Source organism: Aspergillus tubingensis, assembly GCF_013340325.1.
Source record: "Aspergillus tubingensis WU-2223L DNA, scaffold_8, whole genome shotgun sequence".
NCBI classification, from domain to species: Eukaryota; Fungi; Ascomycota; class Eurotiomycetes; order Eurotiales; family Aspergillaceae; genus Aspergillus; species Aspergillus tubingensis.
The window spans coordinates 4,492,553-4,515,414 of record NW_023336282.1 but is presented as its reverse complement, the minus strand read 5'-3'; the positions used below and the strand labels follow the sequence as shown (position 1 = coordinate 4,515,414).

Sequence of the window (22,862 nt, the reverse complement as noted above, 5' to 3'; positions counted from 1 at the left end):
CTTCACATCCTCCCTACCCTCCCTACCCTCCCCCCACCCCTCCCAACAACCCCAAACAATTACAAAAAAAGAAAAGAAAAGAACAATGACCTCCCACCGCGCCGACGCCAGCACCTTCCTCGACAACCGGGGCTACAGCGGCCCCCTAGTACGCGGCGTGAACCCAGCGACCCTCTTCGAAAAAGCCGTTCGGGACCGGATCACCGACTCCTACTACTGGAAAGAGCAATGTTTCGGGCTCAACGCGGCGACACTCTGCGACCGGGCCGTGGAACTGACCTGCATCGGAGGCGTCTACGGCGTATCCGAAAAGCCCTCCCCATTCCTCTGTCTCGCATTCAAGCTCCTCCAACTCAACCCAGAACGAGACATTATCCTCGAGTATTTGAATTTCAGCGATCCCGACAACGAACCCACGAATGATGAATCCTACGAGGAGGGTAACGGGGTAGTCAAAGCGCGCGGCGACTTCAAGTACCTGCGCGCGCTAGCGGCGTTCTACGTCCGATTGACGTTCGAGCCGGTGGAGGTGTACAAGACGTTGGAACCGTTGTTGTTGGATTATCGGAAGTTGAAGAGACGGGTGCGGGATTCGTTTACGTTGACGTATATGGATCAGTTTGTGGATGAGTTGTTGACCAAGGAGAGAGTTTGTGGTACGAGTTTGTGGAAGTTGCCTGCTAGGCAGGTTTTGGAGGATTTGGATTTGTTGGAGGTTAGGGTTAGTCCGTTGCAGGATGAGTTGGAGGAGATGGAGAGGAGTGATCGGGAGGAGGATGAGGATGAGGATGGTGGTCGTGATGATGAGGGGAGTGAGGAGGGGGAGAGGCAGGGTGATGATTGAGGTGTCGGGCTTGGTGTCTGTTGAATTTTCTGACCTCTTTTCTGGGTTATTGGGCTGAGTACGCACACGGGATGCTGCGTAAAAGCCTGGATCCCTGGGGCTGTCGGCTAGATGGTGTTCGGCTGATGGCTATCAGATCCGTGTGGTAGTCCACCGGTTGCGCCGTTCAGCGCCTACTCTAGCTGCTGCTGTGCGGCCGTTCGGAAACCCGCTCCGGCGACACCTACGTTCGGTGAAACGATACGTGAAGCGACAGGCTACTGCTGCGGCTACGGATGTACGCACCTGGCCAAGCTCGGTCCTCGTGGGATACTATTGAGTAGATTGCTCAATTTTGGAATGCGCTGAGATAGCCTCCATTAAATCACAAAGCATGGCATAGTCGGCAATAGAAGGAATGAAACAGCCTCCCATATATGCAAATCCCATCCACCCATCTGGTTTACATACGTAAGGATTAAAATCCCTGCTGGCGATGCCATTTCTCCTGCCAACCCTGGTACCAAGGACTGTCATCCAAGGTTGACACCTGCCAATTCTTGGGGACCAATCCCTTCTCCTCTTGCTCCTTGGCCCACTCTTCGAGCTTCGGCATTACAACGTGCTCCACGTGCCAGGTGCCTTTGTAATCCATCAAGTTCTTTTTACCCTCCTTCAGGATCTTGGCCGTCAATGCAGGCACGCCCGGCTCGTCCTGGAATTCTGACACCGGTGTGAAAAGAGCCTTGAAGTTGAAAACAATGGCGGCAGAAAGAGGGAGACGACGGAGAGTCTGCCAGTCGACACGCAAGTGACAGTTGTCCAGCTGGAGGTTCGGGTCCTGGGAAAGGCGCAGTGTCTCGTGAGGGTCCCCTTTAGGCATGTACAAAGGCTGGCCGACCTCGAGTCCCCAAGATCCTCTCTGAATGGGCTTGTCGGCAGGCATCTTGGTAAAAAACCTAGACATTTCCTATCAGATCATCCCTCTTGTCCATATCTATGGCCGAATGAACTTACCGATCCATTGAAAATTGCATCTTCTCTTTGTAGTCCGGAATGTCCTCGTGGATCTGATGCAGCTGAAGGCCAATTTTGGTTCCAACATTCCATCCCAAAGACGAACAGATGACGCCTGCGCGTAGGAAGTAGAATCCCGTCTTCTCATCGCGCATCATGATCCCAAAATCCTCTGGCACATTATTGATAAGAATCTCGAGGGGATGCTTGGACTTGATATCCTCTGTCGTTCCTAGGATCCGATTGTGCAGAATCTGGTTGTTCTCGACGGCAAAGTACTGCGGGTAGCGGGCACAGATAAACTGCAATACCATTTCCATGAGCTCCTTGCAGGCCAGTTCAGAGCCAGGAAGATAACCAAGCACGGAGCTACCATGTTTGGCGTACAACTCCTTGCGCTGTTTGACTCGCTCTTTGTAGGTTTTTTCGAGTTCGATCCACCAATCGGTCTCCAACTTCGTAAGGGCTATCGCGTTGCAAATGGTTAGCTGGTGCTATTTGAGCAAACCAAGTATAAAAAGGGGATAACGTACACATTGTCTGATGGTAGGACCACCGGAACGGGCGATAAGGTCGTGGCAACGCCTTGTCAATGTCGAACTCATAGTACGGCTCCGGCAAGGGCACGCCACTGAGTTCAGCATAGTCAGGGAAATCACCCAGTGCCTTCACCTCTGCCACCGAGAATCCTGTTGGAGTATAGCTCTTGCCCGTGCATGTCTGGTAGTTCGAGGTCATAGGCAGTGGGTAGTTTGCAACTTCTTCCTCGTCGACACTTTCACATGAAATTGCAATCTTGGACGAATCGAGAACATGACGACGTTGTGGTGGAAAGATGTTCACATAAGGTGCAGAAGACGGTCCAGAGAGTTCCTTCTCCTCAGCCGCTGCTGCCCATGGCTGCCACCCATGTTTAGAGAACCTGTTGTTGCGAAGTCGACCTAGGAAACCGCTACCCTGCAATCTCCCGGTAACTAGGAAGAACCCAGCAAGTGAGAGCATGGCAAGGCCGATCAGCCATAGGTTACCCTGGTTGTTCAGTACGTCCATATTGGATACCTGCTGTCCCACAACGCCCAAAAAGACAATGAGACGAGAAGAGACCGTAGCCGCAGGGTTGTAGCGATCGGGACGCCGACAGAAACGCCAGAGGGGAACAAGAGCAAATATACCGCACCTGACAAAGTGGAGGCGTTACGTGAATGGAAGTCGGATGCGGTTCCCATAGCACTGACAGGCAGCCATACTAGAAAAGCTCAGCCTGCCCCAGAATTCTGGGGAAATCCCAGCTGATAAATCGGATATCCTGCTGCATAAAGGTGGCATCCCTCGACAAGATTTACTCTGTTTGGTGCGGCAATGCAGATAAAACAAAGATAAGGACAGTATCAGTCAGATACGACGCAGAAGCTTTGATAACCGACATGCTTCTTCTCCATGGCCAGCGGTCAACACGACACGATAACAGGCTCAGGCGCAGACTCATGACGGATCGGCGCAACCTTTTTAGCTGAGAGACGCGGCTGATTCGCCAGCTCCCACTGCTCTTCCATTGGGACGATGCGCCGAGGGCTTTTAAGACGCGCCTATAGCAATGTCATGTCCCACCATCGTCCATCTGGTGCGTACTCGAGATAACGTTGGGGACACAACGAGACCGACCCAGAACACTACAAGGGATGAGTACATCCGCTGCAATGTAACCAACAACGTTTGGTTCGTCAGCTTCAATTATATGTGCCACATATATCTCTCCGCCCTGTGGTAATCATTAGGTATACAGATAACCGCCGGAAGCGAGTTCCCTGCACCAGGTGAGGGGGTTAGGGGGTTTGAGGGGGTCTGTGGCTTGCGACAGGATAGAAATAGGCCCACGACATCATGATGATCGGCCTAAGCAGGCAAGAGACGCAACAAACCGAGGAATAGCAGGATGCTGGATCCAGCTGACGGAAGAGGGAAAGAAGCAGCGTTGAGAGGCGAGAGTTGGATTGCCTGGAATGGCAAAACTATCCCGCAGCGGGGTTAGTCATGTGCCGCCAGGTTGATTCCCATACTTCCTGCTTGCATCTTGCATCACTTCACCACCGTGCAATGCATGGGATTCGTCGCGGCAACGCACCGGGCTTGACCTGTCTCTGCACAAATCCGAAACGGATCAGCCATGCCGGGATCCTGGCAAGTGACTCGACCGTTATTGGGGCTCTTCCCCGGAGTTGATATCTCGGGCTAGTATGTCGATAATCTTGCCCAGGCTACCACAAGAGATCTCCAAAGACGTTGCTCAACAGAAGATGTCTCTGATTAAGCCTCTTTGGGAAGCTTGGCGGTTATATCTCCGAGAAAAGGACATAGTCTGGCAGTGTTGTGCAGATATTGACCCATACTTGTCCGACCCTCTCACGCAGTCGGCAAATATCTATCAATTTTCAGCAGCTGAGATCCAAGAATGATTGTCCGTGGCAGTTCTCTGGCTAGGTCATGGTCTGCAGATAACTACATGCCGGGAAGGGAAAGTATTATCAGAAGAGCACGCCCTGGATATATCAGACCTGTTGTGAAACCAGGCAAAGTTAATCACAGTCCCTCCTCATACAAAACCAATATTACAAGAACCACCGACAATACTCACATCCAGACGTCCATGACAACAGATTCATTTCACAGATTCATTTACACACGCACGACTCATTGGTAAAAAACAGCACACGAAGCACGCCCCATCCCTGTCTACGTATTCAAGAACCAGAAACTAGCTATCTCCACGCAAGCCCCATAAACCCGAAACTAACTACTAGGTGGCAAAACTTCATTGGCAATGCAGGTACCCGGACAGCATAAGTAGATAGTTTCAGGCCGTGGGTCCGTACATACAGATAGCCTAAGGTTAGATAGGTAGGTGATCGTGGAAAGTGGCAAAAACGACGTGTGGCTTAGGCAGACTTGATTGGCACTGGAATAGATCTCCAACTGGGCGCGGGAGCGGGTAATCCGTGCGTCGTAAGGTTTAGCTGTCACTTTATGTTCTGGACCCGGCGCGACTTGGAAAGAACCGGTGAGAAACCGGTTTGTTAGAGATTCGATTGTTGGGCTGGGCTGGGCTGGGGTTTGGGTCTGGGGCCCGCTACGATGGGGTTGAGGGACCATGGATAGATAGATCATAGAACCTTGTGGAAGTGGTATGGGACAGGTGGAGGGAATAGTATGTATGGAAACAGATCGATGCCTTTAGTATTCGGTCCGGTATTAAGCCCATTGCAATACATCAGTAGTATAGATGCACGGCATCTTTCGCTATCAGAACAACTTCGCTCCATCGTGGTAAGATTACAGGTTGAACCCAATGATAGCGACATATCTCACACCGACCAATCTTTCAATGCATTCATGCGAATTTCAAATGACGCTCCATGTAACCCTGACACTTGTAATAATAGAAACACAGACAATGGAAATGGAAATGAAAATGAAACAGAAAAACAGGGGCTAGATGACAAAGAGGTTCGAAGTAGGAAAACAAGAGCGAGGGGAAGGATTCTGGTTAATCCATTAGAGTATGTACTTCAGCTTGTAGCACAGGTCCCTGTGCTTCGATATACACGGAGGTCGACAATATCAGGGGAAAGAATCGATGGAATCTGAGAAGAGCCGCGCCTGATGACGTGGTTTTGCGTAGTAAGTTTTGTTGTAGCCGCCAGGCGGCTATGTTTTTCCACCTCCGAAAGGCGAATGAGGGTCCGTTTTAAATGCTTTTTAGCTTCCCCGCCCCTCTACCCAACGCACCACCGTGAGGATGCATGACGCGTAGACATCGTGATGATCGAAACACCGGAGGTGGGGGTTTTTGTCGGAGGGGTGGGGCTGTCGAGTCCATCGTCTCTCCTGTAGTCGAATGAAAAGGAAGTCAAGGATTATGTGACAAATGGGTATCATAACACCGCTGTTTTCGCCGAAACACGCAAATCGAAATACATAGGAGATGTAAATGCAAAACACGAAGAGATAGGGTTATGCGACACCCAACCGTTAGTCGGGGTTCGTGAGCTGCGTCACGTGTTAGCGTTCCAATATCAGGCATGACGATAGGGAAAACATGGGGACTGACCCGCAACACAGGCCGAGAATAATCTTCATTATCCTGGAGTGAGACATCGCTATCTCGGCGGCCATTCGCGTAGAGAACGGTATCGGTTTTCATGCGGTTGTCCGTAAACGTCGGCAAGCGGCTGGCAGCGGACCCGGCAGACAAGGTATGACTATGATTGTCGGAAAACATGCCCTTCATAAAACTCATCTGTGAGCCTTTGCTTTGTCTTCCATCCAGCAGGATGGACTGTACACTTGGATCTGGGCTGTTCGACCGCGATTTGCGTTTCGCGAAGAACAACACGAATATCAAGGCTAGGATGGCGAGGGCACCACCGACAGAGCCTACCACAACACCAGCAATGGTTCCTGAGCTCATACCAGAGTTGTCGCTACTCTTTGCGGATGAAAGGTTGTCCGCTGCAGACGTTGAGGTTGCTTTTGTGGCAGCGGGAATTGTGACCGTTTTGACCACCCCAGAGTCGGTTGTGACTGCAACAGATTCTCCCGTCGTCGTAGCAGCAGTAGTTTCAGATGATGAAGAAGTCTGGAAAAGGTCAGTCCTGTTCAATATCATAAGCATTGAGACCTGGCAGGTCATTGCGCACTTCAGCGACCGAAGCAGCCATGGCACAGTTGATAGCAACACTGTCAACAAACTCGTTCGCTGTGCAAGGCAACGGACCATACGGGAAACGTTCAGCCATGGAAGGCTAGCATGCCTGGCGAGTCGAGACATCGGCAGTGCGCAAATCACGACCCAAAGACTCCGAACGAGTGGGAAAGGGCTCTACTGACCGAGGTTGACGATGTCGATGTCGTAGAGACGGTTGCTGTTCCGGACGGCTGATGTCCAACGATCTCAACGTAACCGTAAAGGCCCTTTGAAGTACTACCACAGCTATCATCGGGGTAACCGGGACAATCCTGGCTACACTGCGAAGTGTTCACGTTGGTCGCTTCATTGGGAACAATGTTCGAGCACCAGCAGTCGTATCCCTGAAGAATACCAAACGCATAGTTGCTGCAGTGGTCCTCGCAAAGACCATTGGACTGGTAGGTACTTTCGTCTGCATGAGGTTAGTGACCGGATCATGACAACGCCACGAATATCACATACTTGCTGCTTGCGAGGAGCCTGTGTTTACCGAAGAACAGTAGGTGAGAGAGGATGCGACCGACACAGGCCAAGCAAGCAAGGCAATCACACCAAGCAATGGTGGAAGAAGGAAGTCGGCTCGCATGGCGAAAATTCCGACCGTATCCGTTGACGAGCTCCTGGCGTTTCAACGATTGTGTGCGAGCGAACGGTGATTATAAGGTGGCTCTGATGCCGAATTCAATTGGTCCACGCTTCCACTTTATGGAGGTGTCTTGATAGATGGCCGAGCTCCCCACCGACGGTTTGAAAACTTTTTCGAGTGTATCAGAATGGCGAATATCCAGAACGCTGCTATGGCCCGCCAGTCGAACAATTGATCCGTCAGGCCCGTGCCCGAAGCGAGTACTATAACGACAGGAGATTCGGGTAGACGTCCCGCAGGTGAAGGTAGACCGAAGATAGCTGATGCCGATCAGCCACGGACCTCCCAGATAACTCTTCGCAAGCTCGACTCCGAATCAATACGTACCAGATATCAGATGGGCGAATTTAGTGTCGTATTAGGAACGATGAAAAAATGAATCGGTTCAATAAAGGGGCGATTTCAACTGCGAGGGAACGCCGAACCAGACATTAGAGGGAATACGGGATCAACACAGCGCCGATAGGATTAGAAGGTAATCGGCATCATCCCCTCCAACCAAGACCAGGGGAGGAGTGTGAATGGCGAGAACGAGGGGTGGTGCTGCGTTCGGGGCGCAGGTGAAGAAAGTGGAAAGGGGTAAGTATGGTAGAGGAGAGGTAATGGAGAGAGACACAATTGAGGTTGGAGAAAGACAAATCTTCTCGGGGTGAGTCGAGCAGGCCCGAGAGGATGGGAATGGATGAGGAGAGGTGGACTAGACTACGGCGACGCCAGCGGGAAGCCTGCAAGTGGGAGAGGCCGTAGTGGTAAGGAAGAGTGAGTGAGTAAAATGCGAATACCGAAACGGAATCAGGCTGGCCTAGTCCCGATGTTCCACACCAGCGTGGCCACTGCCAGTAACCGTTCTAGAAACCTGCACCTGGAAATTTAAAATTATTGGGGCCAGTTCAGTAAGTAAAATATCACTCGGAGTACGTTCTCCGTGGGTGCGAGCAGCAACAGAGCGAGAGAAAGAGGAGGTATATCATGGTGAAATGGAAAGGAAGGTAACGGTACTAATTATGTATGAAGTATGGGGAAAAAGAAAACAAGAGGGAAAAAGAATAAAAATAAAAATCCGGCTTACCCGCTTTGCAGTGGGCCGCTGGCCGCATCGGGTCTAGCGGGCTAACCAACCGTCGGGTCCATACGCGTCGCTGTACGGAGTATTCCTCCCGTCGCTTTTACCTGTTACCAGCCGATTTTGTGCTTGGTACACCCGGATACACTCTTCTTTTTTTTGGAGGGGCTGGAGTCAAGCATTTCTTTCTCTATCTCGATGATGGGATCTGCCAAATGCCACCAAGCACTCTAAAAAAGACTTCCGCCAACGTGTATGACAACGTTCACGGGGAATACTGACCCTGTGTTTACTTTTCACCAGGAGGAGCTTGGTCGCAGTATCTTTTGATTCACTCTCTCGCCCCCAGTCAGTGGTATTTTCCCCAAGTGGGCAAGCTGACACTCCTGTCCCGAATCACGTATTTGGTAAGAATCGGTCTACACTCGTACCTGGACAAAATACAAATTCCGATCTGCTAGGAGTCTCCTACAGTATGCTTACGGTATGGCGCCACCACGTTAAGAGAAGAGAAAATATTTGCAAAGGTCAACGAAGCCCACTGTAAAATGGCTCTTAAGGGGGGAGGGAGAAAAGGGCAGAAAGAGTGGAAGATAGCGAGAGTGATTAAATTGAAAACATAAACACATAAAGAATGGACAGTACGGTCGGTCAGTCATGCAAACAAAACTTTAGAATCTAAGAGGTGCTGAGCGCCCTTTAAAGTGACCTGATCAAAGGAAACGAAACAATTTCATTAAAAGAGGCAAACTCTATCTTTGTGATCAGTGGCATGTAGTAGTCTGCCTACTGTGAGTGTGTGTATGTATGTATGTATCTGTTTCTCTGTAAATTCTAAGCTCAGGACCAACGCAATCCTAGTCTGAAACCACTATCTATCCTTTGCATGGGGCCGCGATCCTCCCATCCCAGAGAGAGATACACATTCTGGCTTAGTTGCTTATTCTCCTTCCTTGCCTACTGTAGCTTACTTGGATCGGATTCCGGTGCGAAGCCAACCAGGAGGGGTTTAGCTGCCTATTTTCTTGCCTGCGTCACTTTGTCTGACACAGCGGACGGGCACTTGGAAAAGCTCCTGTGTGAAGTGTTACTGGCTGTGTGAGGACGCCCCGACCGTAGATATGGAGCAACCAAGTGGGCATCGATGTTGGATATTACAACGTACCCAAGGAAAATGGATCTACCGGTTCAGCCACTTTGTAACCGAGCCAGGTATTCAGCGTTTGAGACAGGGCCACGGCCGCAGATCCTGAACCGTTGATTGGTTGTGGCTGGGCCAGCACTGCGTGGCCCAGTGTAGCTGTCGTCGTACCTGATACGTAGGCAGTCACCATTGATTTTGTTGAAGGATAAGTAGTAGACATGCGACTAATTGCTGAATATTTATTATTATTATTTTTTCGGAAATCTTCAATATTTACTGTGTTAAGAATTATGTATGTGGATGGTGAAAAGAAATTACTTTGTAGTCAAGTGACAAACGGTCGCTGCCTATTGAGGAGAAGGAGGAGGAAGAAGAAATCACCACTACTACTTAGCTACCAGACTAATGGTGGGGGTAAACAATTCCCAGGAGATGATGACTATTTTAGTGTCTAGCTTGCGATAGTCACTAGGACTATTCTGGGCTAGTGCAAGCAAGATAATACACAAGATACACACTGACTGTACAGGGTACAGTAACAAACCCGATATGCAAGGTAAGATACGTAACAAACAAATCATACGGCACTCGCCACCGCACAGGACAACTCCTGGTCTTAGAATCCGCAGCAAGTGGAGTTGCAACCCGGCAGGAAGGAGAGGTCTAGAAGGCAGGATCGGTGGTGCGCTGACCCGATTCCCGCGTATGATGTAAATTATTCCCGCTGCCTCTGGCCTTGGCCCTGTCGCGTCTCTGTTGGTCTGGCCGTGGCTGGAACAAAGTCGAATCTCAAAGGTAAGGGAAAGGGTCAAAGGTGAAGTACCACAATAGTAAACTTGGTTGAATACGTCCCTGGGAAGAGAAAGGAGATAACAAGTGGTGGACCGACGGTTTCAGCCGGCCTATCCCGTCTACTTTCCCAAGGATGTCCACCATAGGATCCACGGATGTCCGAAAGTTGGTCAGATCCAGGTGTTAACTTAACAAGCTAACTAGTAAGTTAATCGAAACCAACTTGCTTAGGCAGTGACAAATCATGCGGTCGCATCTCCAGCTCCTTCCACGGTTAGGAAACAACCTCGTGTCATGGCACAGGCACGCCCTGCAATTGGATGCTCGTCTGGGCCGCTGCCATACAAGCTTTGCACTATTATAAACAAACCATGTCGCTCAGATGCTGCCATCCGACATCATGATTACATACATCTTAGGCTTGACTCGGTCCATCATCGTGGGAGCTAAAGTATACTTCCGGTGAAGAGCTTCGGGGATGATTCAGTCCTGTAAACAGGTGGCATGGGGCCAACGGGCTCCCTCCGGAGTCACTAGGCAGCAAGGTGTTGCTCACTTGCTCCGTACTTCTGTTGCTTGCAGCAAGGCATCCGCATCACTGCACTCACTTCCTGCGAGGTAGCACGGAGAATTTGTTGCATTGCACCCTGCGACTTCATCGCTAGGACCATGAAACGATCGCATTGCTGGGAAGGCTAGGTATACACTACTCATATTTATTCAGTCGTGTCTTCCTTCATCTACAGGAACGATGAGAAAAGATCGACAATATTCGGCTTGGTATCGAAGGCATTCCAAGCTTTGCGATCGATCATCGTCGGGTCTTATTGCGATATATACATAACATGGTGCCCGCGGCCCTCCCGTAATTCTTTGCCCCTGTCAGCAAGCCTCATTACCACCCAAGCGGACTTGAGATCGCCTTGTCTAAGCCAGATCAGAAGAATATGCTTGGGACAGAAACGAAAAGTCTGGCTGTGCTCTCTATCCAGAGTGATTAGAAGCCCGTCCTTCGATAACATTGTTTCCGACTCTGCTAACGGTACGGAACAGCATATGATAACGCGCTAGACACATTCTTGCCTGGTGCTCCGGACATGCATCCATATCCCTGGAGTTGCACTAAACTACTGCACCGTCGATAGTGCTAAGCTATTGGCATTTTTGTCATCTGGCCAATGAGCTGTGCAAAGCCCATCTACCCAGACAGGCGATGCGAGGATGACGCCAGTAACTTAAATTTCTGAAACCCCGCCTTTCAGGTTCTACCTTCCTATCACACTACTATTTTGTGGTGCCTTCGATCGAGTCAAAACTCCCGGTCATATGGTTTGCAGTTGGACTACTGTCTGTCTACCTGGCGGGGCATGTTCAGCACTCGTCTAGGTCACCCTATGGTATTGATAGGGACCGTCTTATCTGTACCCAGTACTTCCACTATACGGTCGATCGGAAAACAGACTATTCCTTTTTTTGCTGGAGCCGCATGATGATGGCATGAGCAGCTGAACAGTTTGGCCTAGAATTGACTCGCAGCGGAATGCCCTTCGTTCTTAGCCTTTCAAACAGATATGAAGGGGTATCCTCACGGGAACTACGGCAATGCCGACCGGGCGACAGCCAGATCGCTAGCCTTATCTGTGAAGCCATCCGCAAGGGGGTGATAGCATTGATATCGCGGTACCAAGGGAATATAGTGTGCCAGTGAACCATGGAACCAGAGTGTGGCTGGTGCAGCCATCAGAAACAACCCGGGACACGATGAGACTATCGCAATGTCAGCAAGGTTACCAACTCACACACAAACAGAATTTGCCGGGCCGTAACCAGCCCAGTGCCCATCGCACTATCCTTAATATCGGCATTTGGTATTACTTACTCCATGTGGAGGACTCCATCACGATGATCGCTCTGCCCGCAAAAGCAATGTGGCTGAAGGGAGCGAAACAAAAACCGGAACGGAATCCAGGGCGTGAGCTGATTAGTCACATGCCGATCCGTGATTCGTAAGCGGGGCGCGGTCCTTCTGAAAGTAGTTACTCTCTTTTCATCAGTCAGCAGGCATCTTTTCATCTCCCCTGACCTCAGTGTGTGCACATATGGTGAAACTGAGTAGAAAGGACTCTCTAACATTGCTAGATGATTCAATAAACAAACAACACTTATACTCCCAACTACCACACCAAAAACAACAACAAAGACCCAAGCACGAACAACAATCAATCAATCAACTATGAATCCACCCATACAAAAATAGTAGCACATCGGCCATCCCTTTGGTGGACACTTAATTTACTCTAGCGGCGTATTTTTCATCTCCTGGCAATTTCCTCCGTCCGGTCCTAATTTTGGTCAACGGTAAACAATAGCAGCACCACCTTTTCATTCCCTACGATGGAGCCCGGAAGGGCTGCCTCGCTTGACTAACTATTTATTATCTACCAGACCAGTCAAGAATAACTCTCAGACCTACTAAGAAAGTGGAGATATAGCTGTCAGTCGATACTACTACGTACACCAGTCTATCTATACCTGCTATTCACAGTATGCAGTATCATTCTACCCGATTCTTTATTAGGTTTATTTATAGATGTACTATCTACTCATGGGATACTCATCAATGTTTACACAGGCGCACGCATACACAGTGCACTGACACATGACATATTTAGAACTTATTATATCCTATATCATCCGAGAAGTAAGGCCAGAGCAAGACAGAGAGCCCTATAGCCAAGTAGTCACACACACATACACCCATCATCCCTAAATATACCACTCCGCTCAATTAATAGCAACAATAGTAAATAGACACATCACATGAACTCCCCCCATCCTTCCCATCCCTCGAATCCCCATCACTAATCAAAGAAACCAACTACTAACCCACACATAATACCAAGTACCTACCACATACAGTAAATTCCTCCACAACCAAACCCTCCCCCCCAAAAAAAATGAAAGAAAAGAAGAAAAGGAAAAAAAAGAAATCCTATGTGACTCGTCAAATTAACGGGGGGCCGAATCCCCGAAATTCTGAAACATAAGGTACATACATTTTCTCATCCCTGTAGATACATACATACATACAGATACAAGTATGTGTGTGTTTACTCCGTAATGCATGATCATCTGCATGGACGGGTTGTGAGGCTGATTTGGGTATATGCTATGCTATGCTTTTGCTTAGGTTTCATTTTTAATCTATTTCTTTTCTGGTAGTAGTAGACGGGTTGCAAGCGAGAATGGTAAGTAGAGCGAATGGGATTGGGATTGGGGGCTGCTACTACTGCTTGTTGTCGTTGGCGTGGCTTGGCTTGATTCGGCTTGTTGTTGTTGTTGTGGGTGAGGCGCAGCAGTGGTAGCGACAGCAGCAGCAGCACGGTGCGATTGTGTTGGTTGATTTTGATTGTTTAGTGGGTTTGGGTTGGGGCTGTTGTTGGTTCTCTATTAATTAATTGATGTTGTTCTTGTTTATGGTTTACTGTCTTTGGTTTAGGTGGTTAGTTAACAAGTAAGCAGTCAAGCAAGGTACTAGATACTATTCATGTATTGCTTTATCCAAGGTGAGGGTATATAAACAAGTATGATGTGGTCTGGAACCTGACAACAACAACGGCAACACGGGTATCTGGGAACCCAAACAGACTCGGGTCTGCATCCGACCAGGGTATATTGGAGCTGTAGTATAAGTCCAAAGAAAAAAAAAAGTCCGCTGTTTCACCACCGCCCTGGGCGCTGAGGGCCCCTCCAGCGGTTGCCCTCGACGACCAGATCCCGTTCCTTCTTTCTCCGCTCATCCCGAATGAAGCGGGGAGGTGGTGGTTGGTTGTCGAGAAGCAGGGGCGCTGCTTTCTCGGCTGCAGGTATCAGAGGTGGTGGAGGAGGAGCAGCTACACGAGGCAGAGCTGCTCGCTCACGGTGGATCTCTTGAATTCGACGACGGCGCGCACGCCGAATCTCTTCCGAGCGCTCAATCAGTGCGTCGACGTCGTTCTATGCAGGTCTGTCAGTAGGGGATAGACAGGTGGCACACAAAGAAAAGTGAAACATGCCTGCTCGAGGTAGGAAAATATGTAATAGAAGGACTCGGTCTCCTCATACTCATAGCCAGACCGCTCAAGGGCCTCTCTCACTATCAGGTCCTTCGTAATCTCCGTCCAAAGGCCGTCACGACGGTCTTTGAGTCCAACGTATCGTCGTCCTATTCGCCCAAGTTGTCGTTCCGGGATATTGTCAGACTCTCTCACGTCTTTAACAACAAGCTTAGACTCACGATCGCCGTATCGTGAAGGCTTGATTTCTTGTGTGACTATCTCAGTCCGTTTCTCTTCCTTGGGTTCGGCTCTGACGATATCCAGCTCTTCCATGGTCTTAATGTCCTTCCTAGGAGGCGTGCGATGCCCACGGAGCCTGTAGTAATCCTCTTCTTCAATTTCTTCTTCGACGAGCGACTCTCGGCTACCATCCCGGCGTATCACTGTAAGCCTTTCCTTTTCGCGCTCCATAGACCTAGGCCTCGGAGGGTCGATAGGTACAACCTTTTCCCGCCAAGGTTGAGGGAATTCCTCTTCCTCTCGTCGAAGAATGAGGAGCTCCTCCTTGTCCCGTCGTCCTTTCCGGCGTCTCTCACTATTCGAGGGTGAGCGGCTTATAGTTGAGTATATGGCTTGTCCAGACATACCGTTCGCGAAATTCTGCTTCTGTAACTGTGATTTCAGGGCTATGAGCCCGAGACATGCTAGGCTTTGTTCGAAAGCCTACGAATGAATGTGAATGAGCAATGCTGGGATACATAAGGAAGAGGACAACTCTTACCATCACGAATAGGTCTACCGTGCCCCGGCGATGGAACTCTAGGGATTGCAATTTCTGGAGATGACGACCTTTCCCGTCTTTCGAAGATAATCTCCTTTTCCTCAACACTTCGCTCAGGTCTTCTTTCCCTAGGGTCCCAGAATGAGACTTCCTCCTCATCGACCTCTTCATCGAGCTCGTCGTCAGCATCATCTAAACTTTTGTGTCGGTGTGATCTGTGCCTGTGTCGCGAATGCGATGACCTCTCATAGAAAGGGCCACTGCGGTGCCTCCTATGGTGTTCCTCCACTTCGGGCTTTCGAAGCCGCACGTCACCTTGCTTATAATCCAGTTCTCGCAGTCTTCTTTCCTCCAGAAGACTCCGACTGCGTGGTTTAGGTGCGACCTCTGGAATCTCATACCTGCGTCGATGCACCGGTCGTTCTTTTCTCGGCACAAGAACAATATCACTGTCAGACTCGCTATCAGTGTATCTTCGATCCGTTTCCTCGCGAAACGTGATCTCTTCCTCTATATCCCTGTCCCTCGAACGAGGCCGTCCACGAAGAGGGGGTTCATCCCAGTCTTTCTTCAAGCGGCGCGGCCTCTCACGAGGTGGTTCAAGGTCTTCTGGCTCACGCCTAAGGATTGGTGGCGCTAAATCACGAGGATAGCCATGAGGCTCACGTAACATCTCCGGTTTTCTTTGAGCTTCCAGGTGTAAGCGTTCAAGTTTGTCAAGCGGTAGTCCCTCCGATCCTTGACGATTGTATCTTATATCTTCCTCGAAGAAACGCTCATCCCTGCCTCGTCGTGGATACACATCACGCTCAACTTCGTACATGTCCTCCTCGTCGTATTCTCGAGCACGACCTCGTCGAGGCATGGTGTGTCGTTAAGTATAAAGGAAGGCCACAATGGCTAAAGATATGTGCACTAAATAGAGTTCTCAAAGAGCGACATGTAAAGGGTAAACAGCAGGTTCTCGCTAGGCGGTTAAGGCTGGTGTGCGACGTTCCTGAGCAGCTGTATGAGTGACGGAGCAGGCAGGAGGCAGGAGCAGCTGCTATGCGACAGAAGCACGGCACTAGCAGGAGACGATCAAGTCATTCCACCGTAGGAAAATCAGCCTGACGATAACGTTATTCCTATTATGTCAGTGATGGAAAATATCTGGTTGCAAGATGATAGGCATCCGAGCGAGTCCAGCCTGGAAGCGACCCCGCGGCTGAGTCGGCTGATGTCATGCTGCAGCACGGGTTCTCTGCCCGAGAAATCTTCCCAATGCTCGTTGGATACGAGCCACCACATTATCCTTTGAGCTGGTCGATGAATGATTCAAATGGCTTGTATAGATCTTCGGGCCATGTGGAAATGATGTAGAGATTTGAGTACTAGTGAGAAAGGCCTAGCGAAGTCGTGGAACCGTGGTTCAGCTGGCGGTAATGTATGTTGTTGGCTGAGTAGTAGTATGATGATGATATATTATTCATCGCCACAACTCAAACAAAGTAGATCTGATCGATGATTGGCGATGTTGGTTTCCAATTGTTTTTTTCGATGAGATGCTGAATATCACCATTGATGTTGTAGTTATGGTAGTAGTTGTTACTACTACTGTTTAAAGTGGGAACGAACCATGTAATCTGTGACTCGCTTCAAACTATATATTGTGCAATGATCGGTGCCTTGAGTTAAACACAATCGGGAAATTGCGGCCTGAGGCTACCAGTAAGTAATCAGTGATAAATTAATACTATAAAACGTGACATACACAGCGTTTTATTCTCTTTTGATTCCCAAAGGATCTGACTGTACTTGATCCTGGATTGTATACTATATATTGATATCTCGCTACATATAAGGTTAAGCCTTACCCGAATTTGAGACGAGTCTGCCCCTTCTCTGGCTTACCCCGATTGCTACGATTGGCCTTATTACGAGCATTAGATGCCCCGGATTTGCTTGTGGGTACTGGAGAGTGTTGAGGAACGCTGGATGCCTGTCGTTCTTCATCTGCCAGGTCTTTGGCAAAGTGCCAATCATCATGTTCACCCCTCTCGTGTTCTGGTAGTACGCTTCCGCAGCGACTGCAGGTATAACCCTCTGGCAACGTTTCTATTAGCTCAGATGAGGGGTCTCTGGCCTGAAGGGCTGACTCTGTATGCTCGCTGAGCTCGGTTCCCATATCTTCTGCTTCAGGATCATCCTGGTCAGGGTGTAGGTCAGTCTCCGGCGGCTTGAGGAAAAACCGCTTGATGCCATTGGTTTCCAGCTTCTGGCGTTTCTCATCGGGCTGCTGAGCATCCGACGACTCTTCAGCCATCAGATCCCTCTTCGGTTGTGAGGCTTTTGCCTGCTCACCGCGAAGGAGGAAAGAGTCTATTGCCCGGTTCTTCGAGACGCCGTCTTCGAACCCACCGACGCTCAAGGAGAGATTGGCGCAGGGCCATGCACGTCCGTCTGCTATGACCTGTCGGAAGAGTGTTTTCCCAAGCTCAAACAGTAATGTTTCATCAATGGGTACTGATCCGGAGATGGGAAGTTGACGGGAGCGAACCTGAGCTCCTTGACGGTGATGCAAAGCAACTGTTTTGGGGCGGCGCTTGTGCTCAAGAACGCCATCCTCAACAAGGCGGCCAAAGATATCGGCCGCAAAAATACTAAGCCATTTGTCTGCCTGGTCAACCGAATTAATGCTCGGCCTGAACGACTTGGCTGAAAGCATCGATTTGATTTGGGTCCGCGGGTTGACCTCGCTTTTGTCTTCTCCCCGGATGATTCCATAAAGCCAGGTAGCAGTATCGTCATCCAGTTTGGCGCGAAATTGCTCGAGAGACACCTTCAGAAGGTCACTCACTTGTTCTGTTCCAAACATTGCGGTAACCTGGTCACCAAGTTTACCCCCAAGCATCCTAATCTTCGTGAATTTGTAGCCACTGAGAAATCGTTGTACAGCACGGTTCCGAACAATGGTCTGCTTATTCGGCTTGTTGCAGGCGCTCCCTAATTTTGCCATCATTTTGTTCTTGGCAACACCCGCAGAGCAAGTGTATTGGAGCCGATCCCAAACAGCTGCCCTGACCGACCGAACAATCTCAGACCCTATCAGCATAGCGATGTCATCCCAGTCGGGGTCATCAACTTCCGTCAAATGTTCGTCCAGATCGATCAAACAGTCCTCAAAGTCCCACTCAAGCGCAGTAGTAGGCGGGACAGGAAGTGGAGTGACTCGGTCATCACCTTGCAGTCCAGCTCTCAGTTCAGGATACCGTTGAAGGAGGACACCGTGCACAAGAGGTGACAGATCAATGAAGACTTCATCAACGCTAGCTTTTTCAAGACCAGCGTGCTGTACGGTAGACTGAGCGCCAGCCCCCTGTTCGTCACCAACCAGCTCCCTATGCCATCTCGCCAGTTCCTCCTTCATCACCTTCAAAATTTTGCGCGATTCCGCCCGGTATGGATCGAGACACACCTTATCGGTGTTCATCCGCTTGAACGCATCATTTCTGTATGCCCATTTCCCACCTTCTCCTTCCCGGAACGTGGCCACATGTTGTAGGATAATATCCGGACATAGCTTCTTAGCCTCTGCTGCCGATATCATCCTCGTTATACCGAAGGATCGGGCGGGATAATTTATCGCAATGAGCGAGTCCCATTGTCGTACAGCTAAGGGGACCGTGCGGGGTGTCTTAAGGCGCACCATTTCACATTGCGCGTAGAAGGCATCGAGATCGACATGAGCAATCACTCGCAGAGGTGTTGCTGTTGAACTTTGACGGAGAAGCTGTAGGTGACGATAGGTGTAGCGTGATTCGGTCTTCAAGGAATCGGCGGACGTAAAAGTCGACGGGACGGGTTCCGGGGAAGAGCGTGACATATTGAAAAGGGTAGTGCTATAGTCATTGCGGAACGTAGAGTAGCGGCTTCACGTCAAATGAGCTCAGATTGCTGTATTCTTGGATGTGACACCTCCTTCTGTGAAGAAGTCGGGCTGAAATCCGCGCTGGATGCCCTGATCTGAAGTTGCAACCGTTGACTCGGGAAGACCACTTCCCAAAGAGGATTAGCTTAGATTAGTCGAACGGCTGCATCGCGATCGAGTCAATCTAATCGACACTGCGACGGGAGTATACTGGTATGTCTCCTTCTTCTGGATTCATCCTTCTACTCTGCTTCAGATGACCTATGGAACACCGTTCTAGTTTGATGACACTAGACATTACTTCAAGTTTGAATTCTCGAATTTGCTGCATTTTCACTTGCTTACAATCTACAAACTTTCAGAGTACTGACGACACCGCTATAGCTACAGGGAGCAGTAAATGCGTTTATGCGTGTTCCCGACCACACAAGGAAGGATCATTTAGCTAATGCGAATAAGGCATCAATGAAAAGACTTTACTGATAGAGAATTGTTGATTTCATCCCAAAGATCAACGTGAAGTCATGAGGTGCATGTCGGACCTCTGATCAGATGAAGGGATGATATCATTAAACTCAGATTCTCAATAAATCTCGAGCTTGGTCGGTCACATGGTCCTCGCCAGTGATTATTGGCATGATCTTCCCATTGCAAACACAAAACAGACTGTCGGGCACCCATTCTCTTGCCCCCTCTAGATGTCTTACTCGAGGCATCTGCCGAGTCAGTTGTCAAATGAAGGCAACAATATCATTCGATAGCCTTGAGTTTTCCAGACTGCAAGACCGCGCAGACTGTAAAACTGACTGAGAATGCAATATCTCCATGGCGCTTCATGCTTTTCAAACTATTAATGTTAATGCATGAGTCTTCGGTGAGATTAACTGTGATCTAATTTGAGCAGGCAGCATATGCATGATCACTAAGTACAGCATGTATGCCTCTTTTTCTTCACCTGCGAACTCGATAGGGTTGATGCAGCCACTATGGAGACCATGCGACAAAGTAGACACCTGGACGGATGTCATTCGAGCAAAGGATGGGTCCCCAAAACTTGGTACATGGGGTCTCACCGCCATGCTGATACTATACTTTACTATTGGGAATGGTGACCCCTCGGTGGTGGGAAAAAAAACGCCTTGTCGCCTGTCGGACTCTGAAAATGGGTCGGGAAAGTGTGTGACACTCCATGTCGGGACACAGTTGGCGTGATGGGGGATTTTGTGTGTGTGTGAAGGAGGGTGACAGCCGCGCGAAGCAAAGTTAAAAAACCCCAAGAAGGCAACAGGGAGCATCTGATGGTGTTACAGAAGCCAGATGCCATGCTTCGAGACCGCAAAGACCGGTTAGTTAGGTCCGTCGGTGCTGTTCACCCTCTGAGGGTGTGGTCGCGAATCAAGGAACATCCGACCAGTTGCTGTAAGGGAACCGAGATGGTCGATCATGCAGCTGGCCAAGGATGGTCAAGTGTTCTTGCCAGATTGCTTTATGGGGAGGAGGGGGCTGTGGGTGTGTGTGTGTGAACTGTGAAGACGTACTACGTACTCTCCTGTCTACTATCCTTACAGTTCGGACTACCCAAGAGGGATACGAAGTTGTGGAAGGAGAATTACGAGATGCTGTTGCTATTCGCTCAATTTCTGGTATACATTCCATATTTTCTTTCTTCTCCTTAAAATAATAAATCATTTGTTATCTTCTAGATTCACCGAGAAGTCTTCTCTACTGTGTATTCTTCATCTCATTTCGAACGATACCAAAGTGGGATGATTCCCACAACCTTCTCCGCTTCCCTCATATAGATCCCTGTCAGATAGACTCACAAGTCACCACATTAAATTAGTAGTAGTACCAAGATTGGAATTTCCACCGGGAACCAAACAAGCGAGCCAGCCATCACAAGAAACGCCCCCCCCATCCAGCGCTCAAAGCGGGATGAATGGAAAGTTCTCATTCATGGGTCTTGCCCATCCCCAGCCCACTTGAATGGAGGATCGAGGATGATCCTGAAGGAGGAGAATGATTGAGTGACTGAGGAGGGTAACCTTCCTTGGGTGGGAGTGGAGAGCGGGCAAAAGAAAGAGAGAGAGAGAGAGCGAGAAAGAGAGATACTAGATTACTAGTGGTAGGGACACAAACGGGCGGATGAGTGCCCAAAGCCGCCACGCATTCCTGCCCAACCTGTAGTGTCCACCCCGGGCGCCAATTTGACTGGCTGGTGACAAGGACGGGTTCGGCAGCGACAGATCCTTGGGTTCTTTAGTTGCAGATTGAGCGGGAGCACAAAGTACCCAGTCGACTAGTTGTACTTTTCCTCTCTGCGTGAGCAAGCTAGTTGCTACCTTGCAGGTACCAGATGCGACCGATTCGACGTGAAAAACCCTTGTCTGGGCTACGGAGTACTCCGTGCCTAGTCTAGTTCCTTTCTCTACTAACGATGGAGTTGGGAGTACTTCCGTTGTCGTTCTGCATGGGTATAGGGAAGTAACAGTTCCGTAGCAAGCCTCTTACTTTGTGGTACTTTGGTTTGGCTAGTTACCCAGCCCAGCCCCCTCCCCATCCCCTCCATCAAGCTGATCTAGCTGGGGGTGATTCCCGTAAGGCAGGCAGCCGCTAACGACTCAATATGTGCAGCAATCATAGAAGATATGTGGTCAAAAAGGTAGCAGTAGCTTTGAGGTTCTCAGTCGTGCAGGTGCACAAAAGCAAGAGCGCCCAGTCAATGTAACAATTTTGACCAATAACTCTGAATGGTTCTGATATACTACCCCGTACATATCCCTAAATGCATTTTGATGCCTCGCAGCAAATAGTTTCAACTGCAGCCTCCTGTCATCACCATCAGTGTCACCGCAATTAACAACATGGACGCACAATTTATTATTTGTGCCGGTACTCCGTCCTCCGTACCACTGGGAATGAACCCTTTCTGTGTGTAGTTGCGGCTGAGTCATCCAACGCTAGGCAGACCGACGAGAGCCGGGGGAACCGTTGAGATACTAAAGTGAGTAAGTAACTGCAAGGTTCTTCTTCGTCGTGCATCCATCTGGTTGGTGGGTGGAAGCAAGCATTACTTGTGCAGTGCAGGAACAGCAAGAAGTAGGCTGAGAACTATTAGCTTACTATTGAATAGGAGCATATAATAATGAGGCTATCCAAATATCGTATCATGTTATATCACTGCCCGCAATTATGATATTACTAGTAGTATTACCGTTGAGCGGCTATCCATGGATCCATCGCCGGACACCCAAACGGGCAGAATTTCTCCGCGGTTCAATCAACCGTGGCTCGTGATTCTTCGGGAATATGTTAGAAGTCTAAGTAAATAATAGGAATCTAGTATCTACCCAACTATGGGACTGACTGGCAACAACTACTATGAGCATGTTTAAAGAAAATGAAATTCAAAGACAATAGTGATATAAGGCAATATTCATGTTGTTGATTATTAGTTAATGTTTTTAATTACTCAACTTTTTAGTGAATTATCAGTAGAGATATTATTATAATTATTTACTGAATCAATGCCCTCCATTAAGAAAAATCGAAAAATAATAATAAAAAAAGAATTATTTTCCACCAGTTCGCCGCCCTAATAGGGGAGATCCTCGAACGCCATCCGCATCATCTTTGCTCATGGGTCAGCGTCAGCATCCCACCAGCTGCATCAGCAATAATATTATCCATCATCCATACTATTCACAATCAAGCCGCACGGGTAGGGGCAGGAAAATCGTCTGCACCATCGCCTTCCATGACCCCGGCGGCTACGCCTCATTAGTCGATGCAAGTTTCTAGTGGGAGTCATCGCGCGCTCATCGTGCTGCCGGAGAGGGTCTAATCGTCGGGTTGGGTGGAGTCAGTCGTGGCACCAGACATGGCCAGGCAGCCCAAAGATGGCC

At 49.3% G+C, this 22,862-nt stretch overlaps 5 protein-coding genes across 5 annotated transcripts; 1 reads left to right on the top strand and 4 right to left on the bottom strand.

Moving 5' to 3' along the window:
- Positions 1–85: 85 nt before the first annotated feature.
- On the top strand, positions 86–844 carry AtWU_07784 (PRP38 family protein; the record flags this gene model as incomplete). The annotated part of the gene is made up of 1 exon (XM_035502893.1): positions 86–844. The coding sequence occupies one exon, from the start codon at positions 86–88 to the stop codon at positions 842–844; it is 759 nt and encodes a 252-aa protein (XP_035358786.1).
- Positions 845–1,301: 457 nt separating this feature from the next.
- AtWU_07783 (heme-dependent oxidative N-demethylase family protein) lies at positions 1,302–2,890 on the bottom strand (the record flags this gene model as incomplete). The annotated part of the gene is made up of 3 exons (XM_035502892.1): positions 1,302–1,782; positions 1,841–2,306; positions 2,374–2,890. The coding sequence occupies 3 exons, from the start codon at positions 2,888–2,890 to the stop codon at positions 1,302–1,304; spliced, it is 1,464 nt and encodes a 487-aa protein (XP_035358785.1).
- A 2,976-nt stretch (positions 2,891–5,866) lies between these two features.
- On the bottom strand, positions 5,867–7,170 carry AtWU_07782 (ER membrane protein; the record flags this gene model as incomplete). The annotated part of the gene is made up of 5 exons (XM_035502891.1): positions 5,867–5,884; positions 5,946–6,119; positions 6,180–6,473; positions 6,725–6,996; positions 7,047–7,170. 5 exons carry the CDS (start codon positions 7,168–7,170, stop codon positions 5,867–5,869), a joined length of 882 nt encoding a protein of 293 aa, XP_035358784.1.
- Positions 7,171–13,949: 6,779 nt separating this feature from the next.
- AtWU_07781 (uncharacterized protein) lies at positions 13,950–15,912 on the bottom strand (the record flags this gene model as incomplete). Its single annotated transcript, XM_035502890.1, has 4 exons — positions 13,950–14,225; positions 14,366–14,861; positions 14,914–14,989; positions 15,048–15,912. 4 exons carry the CDS (start codon positions 15,910–15,912, stop codon positions 13,950–13,952), a joined length of 1,713 nt encoding a protein of 570 aa, XP_035358783.1.
- A 987-nt stretch (positions 15,913–16,899) lies between these two features.
- On the bottom strand, positions 16,900–18,912 carry AtWU_07780 (DNA-directed DNA polymerase eta; the record flags this gene model as incomplete). The annotated part of the gene is made up of 1 exon (XM_035502889.1): positions 16,900–18,912. The coding sequence occupies one exon, from the start codon at positions 18,910–18,912 to the stop codon at positions 16,900–16,902; it is 2,013 nt and encodes a 670-aa protein (XP_035358782.1).
- Between the last annotated feature and the right edge of the window lie 3,950 nt (positions 18,913–22,862).